This window comes from Leiobunum rupestre, chromosome 1 (assembly GCF_980474605.1).
Source record: "Leiobunum rupestre chromosome 1, qqLeiRupe1.1.hap1, whole genome shotgun sequence".
Classification (NCBI taxonomy): Eukaryota; Metazoa; Arthropoda; class Arachnida; order Opiliones; family Sclerosomatidae; genus Leiobunum; species Leiobunum rupestre.
Window position 1 is genome coordinate 75,222,253 of NC_143384.1, and position 4,628 is coordinate 75,226,880.

A 4,628-nucleotide genomic window follows, 5' to 3' on the forward strand; every position below is an offset into this window, starting at 1 on the left:
ACGTAACAACTAAAACTATACTCGAAATTTTTTTTAAATATCTTTTTAGTCCAATTGCCACATTGATCTCATCTTTTTTTTGGATGTCATGAGTAAAATGTGAGTAGCTTCATCACATCAAAATATCGGGTACGGAAAGCCAGTAGTGCGTCATTCCTTGACGACCAACGGGTTGGACACAACCGTTTTAGTGTCCGAGAGGAAGATGATGAGTCCATTTCTAGACGGCTTCACAATGATATAGCGTAAAAAAGACATACAGCTCTTGAACACGGTCAAAAGAGTTTTTTATCTCTGTTATGTCATTCACAGCGTCATTCACCACTAAATTAACGTTGTGTGCAGCGCAGTGCACATACCTAGCGGCAGGTTGTACATCATTGATTCGCTTCTGTACGCCGCTGTACCCACCACTCATATTTGCCGCTCCGTCGTAGCCTTGACCGCGTAATTTCGTAATCGTTGTGAGAGACTCAATATCAGTAAAAATTTCCTTTGCAAGTGATTCCGACGTTTGACAATGGACAACTGTGAAGCCACAAAACGGTTCTAACACAGATAGTGACACTGGCTTCCCCGTAGATGTGTCATATAGAATTTTAACAAAACGAAACAGTTTTGAAAGCTGATATTTCTTTGATATATCTTGTGTTGTGTCAACTATAATTGAGAAGAAGGGAGCCTTTGCCAAATCATCTCTAATGCTTTGGAGCGCACAATTTCCAACGGTTTCAATTAATTCATTTTGAATGCTTGGACTTAAGTATTTTATCGTACCTTTTGGTTTTTGTAGAAGCTCGCACAAAAGAGGGTCATACTTGACTAAAAGCTGAACAATAGCCAAAATGTTTCCACCTGACCACGCGCTGTCACTAAAGATGTTTTCCCTGTGACCTCTTAAGGGTAAATCGTACGCTGACAATGTTTTAATGACATCTATTATGCGTTTTAAAACCTTGTGCCAGTATTTCTCGTGGGCAACAATTTCATTATCGATCAGTTTCTCGATCGTTTTGTTTTCTCTCCAGCGCTGAAAAATCATGCATGCATTGGCATGGCCAGGGCACTTTTCATGGATAGAGATGTTACGAGAGAGGTGTTTCCAATCGGATGTTCCAATCTTGAATATAGACGCTGGCACTACATTTCCAAATAGCCAGCATGATGTGCAATAGCATTTGTTTAAAATGTGACTGTACGACAACCAATATCGGGATACGGTTAACCCGGAAACTGTAACACACTTGTAAAAATTGCTGTCAAATGATCGGTGGTTGGTTTTGAGATATGGTCCAGGAGGTTGGAAAGCACCGTGGTCTACAATAAAACGCATTTCTAAGTTGGAGAGATCTCGAGATCCAAAATTACCCATATCAGTATTAAAAGGTAGAGACGTAATACTTAAAGCTGGTGGTGTTTGGGCACCATCAGTACTCTGAGTAGCTCAACTCCTTCACTGATCAACCCGGCATTTAGATTGTATAATTCATGATCATCAAGAGCAATCCCTATCCCTACGTCAACTTTTGGGTCGGCAATACCAGAGGCTACTGCGCAAGCGCTACTGTCATCATCAATCTGTGGATGCTCTCTATCCACTGCTTCGATGACCAACTCTGTGTTTAGGTCAATTGTTTCATCGTCCGCAACAGCCCTCACACGCGCTACAGAGTAATTAAAATTGAAGGCTGGGACCACATACTCGTGAGTTTTGGAATTTTAGCGAGCAAACGTTCTGTTGCTATAGCGCTTTCTTCTGCAATCTTCCGACTCTGCGCCCCACTCAGTTTCTTGGGCGGCATACTGGAAAAGTAGTAATTTGTTTTATAAATGTTAAATTTTCTAAACCCAAATCCAGCCCGAACTGGCTCCTTTGGGTCAGTTTGATATGGAAGTGGTCAATATGGTCCAAAATGGTCAGTTTGCGATGGGAGTGGTCAATATGATCCAAAATGGTCGGTTTGATATTAAAGTGGTCAATATGGTCCAAAATGGTCAGATTGCGATGGGAGTGGTCAATATGGTTAAAAATGTTCAGTTTGCGATGGGAGTGGTCAATATGGTTAAAAATGGTCAGTTTGCGATGGGAGTGGTCAATATGGTCCAAAATGGTCAGTTTGCGATGGCAGTGGTCAATATAGTTCAAAATTTTCAGTTTACGATGGGAGTGCTCAATATGGTTAAAAATGGTCAGTTTGCGATGGGAGTGGTCAATATGGTACAAGATGGTCAGTTTGCCATGGGAGTGGTCAATATGGTACAAAATGGTCAGTTTGCAATGGGAGTGCTCGATATGGTCCAAACAATAAACTTTTTGTTAAGTGCAAACAGTATTATGATAGACACGATGAAATGAAGGTGTTTAGATTTCAATTACAAGAAAAATAATTCATGGGTAAAATGTTTGGACGGATTTACCTTGGGGTTTTCTGAGATTATTGATGGTTCATTTATAAAAATATTCGACCGGAATAAAAACTAAAGGTTAAAGGTTCTTCGAAGAAGAATATGATGAAAATATTTATAACAATGACAGACCTTTACATGAAGTTAGGAATGTTTGTGCAATTCCCGCAAAATGTTTCCCCGTCAATGAAAAAAGGGAAATACGATATTCTGATAGGATCTCCAAAAACAAACGTTTCTTTCAGGGTTAAATTGAGTACTTCGAATATTGTGAATATCCCCAGAAAAAAATTCCAAGCATGTGGTGGATCAGATATTCATTTTGAAACGCTCAATTCCATCGCTTTCAGAGAAGAGATTTATTTGTTTAGAAGATAAAATAATCCCATAATTTCTGAGGCTGAGAGACTAAATATCAATGCAAAAACCAGAGAGAAGGCCTCGAGTGAAGAATAGATTAAAGAAACAATTTTCAGCCTTACATCTTAATTTTTTTTTAATTAATTTATAAATGTTCTACAGCTCCGTGTAAAAGGCTGCATCCACTTCTCTATAGCTACGAAAGAATGGGATTAAAAAAATAACTTTATCTTCCAGCCATACGATGCGACAGGGAATTGTAAAGCATAACCATTTTAAATTATGTAAACTACAAAAGAGTAGATGGTAACTCAGACACTCAGTTACAGTAAAAGTGGACTTGTGCTTCATATAACGAAACCTTTCCTCGCTGCATCTCTAGATGGGTTGGTATATGAACTACTCACTTAAATTAATGGGCTCTTGGAAATAAAAAATCCTTTCTCAACAAGATTAAACAATAGAAATTGTCTTGTTAACAAAGGTTTTTACTTAGCAAAACATAACGATATCGTTAAGAGACCTCAAATTATTTTTGCCAAGTACAAGGACAAATTCATGGTGTGACTTTTTCTTACAAAATGGAAGCATTAAAGGAATGCAAATATTTATTAGGATAAAGAAGGACTACCAGTTTTATGACCGATAGGAATACAGTTTAACATACTTTTTGATAAGTGTATTTATACCAGAGAGGATTTTAAAACGGGAGAAAAATAACAAACTTCAGTATGGCAAAGAAGCATTCATAATATTCAAGAAAACTACCAAAAAACTATATATATGAATTTTTGAAATGTATTAATATTGATAATAATACAAAATAACGTACTACCAAGTTAATCCCACTCCTTCAAAACTAGGGATTAACTGTAATATTAAGTCAAAGTGTTTTTAAAGGGGACCGGCCAAGCTTTTCCAAGTATCGCCTCATTTGCATATCAAAAGATCAACAAGACGTTCAATATACTTACACGCACCTTATTTTGTCTTGAAAAAATAGTTTTTGGCCAAAAAAAGTTGGAACGAAAAATAATGCCAAGTATTTGGGTTTGAATTTTTTGCCAGCGCCAACAGGACCTAAGCCATTTGTGCAGCGCGTGCAAAACAAATCATTTGCGTCTTCAGCAGCGCGCGCTTTTAGGTTGTTATTCTAACTCACCGATTTCTCACCAGGTGTCGCAGCGGACGCGTGCTTTTCAATTTCCCGAAATGTCTTTATTTTATTAAAAATTAACCACTTAATATTTTTAATCGATTATAACTTTTTATTATTTCTTTCTTCTTAATGACAGATACACCATGGTATTGAAACTAAAATCCTCTATTATTTAAGTAGTAATAAAGAATATTGTTATTTCAATGTCATGTTGTATCTCTTAATACGTAAACAATAACATTAACTTAAACTATGGCCATAAAATGTTCCATATTTGATTCATCACAACTGTTTTAAAATTTTTAACGCTTTATTTTAATAGAGATTAATCAAATAATCTTATTAACGGTGGGAAAAAATTTGCTAGGAAAGCGCACACCATTATTATTTTATCAGCCTGATCTGCCATAGATATGGGAATGGAACCATCAAAAATTTGAAACTTCTTTTCGCCTTATGATCCTTTCAACATGGACCCTAACGGATGCAATGGTTTTAGTTTTCACATTATCACTCGCTGGAATTTAAGACACTTCTCTAGCGTGAAACTGGGGTGGTACGTTTAAAGTTACTTCTGCTGGTAGTAATGATTATATTTCAAACTCTTTATCAGTCATGATGTCACTTACACTTTCCAGCCGCTCTAGTACTCTGTAATCTTCCAGAATAACTCGGTCTGATGTTGTAACACCATATAGTTTTG

General features: G+C 36.9%; 1 protein-coding gene across 1 annotated transcript; it reads right to left on the bottom strand.

Moving 5' to 3' along the window:
• Nucleotides 1-220: 220 nt before the first annotated feature.
• Nucleotides 221-1,372, bottom strand: LOC149966614 (zinc finger MYM-type protein 1-like). Its single transcript, XM_090167545.1, has one exon. It carries the CDS (start codon nucleotides 1,370-1,372, stop codon nucleotides 221-223), a length of 1,152 nt encoding a protein of 383 aa, XP_090023671.1.
• Between the last annotated feature and the right edge of the window lie 3,256 nt (nucleotides 1,373-4,628).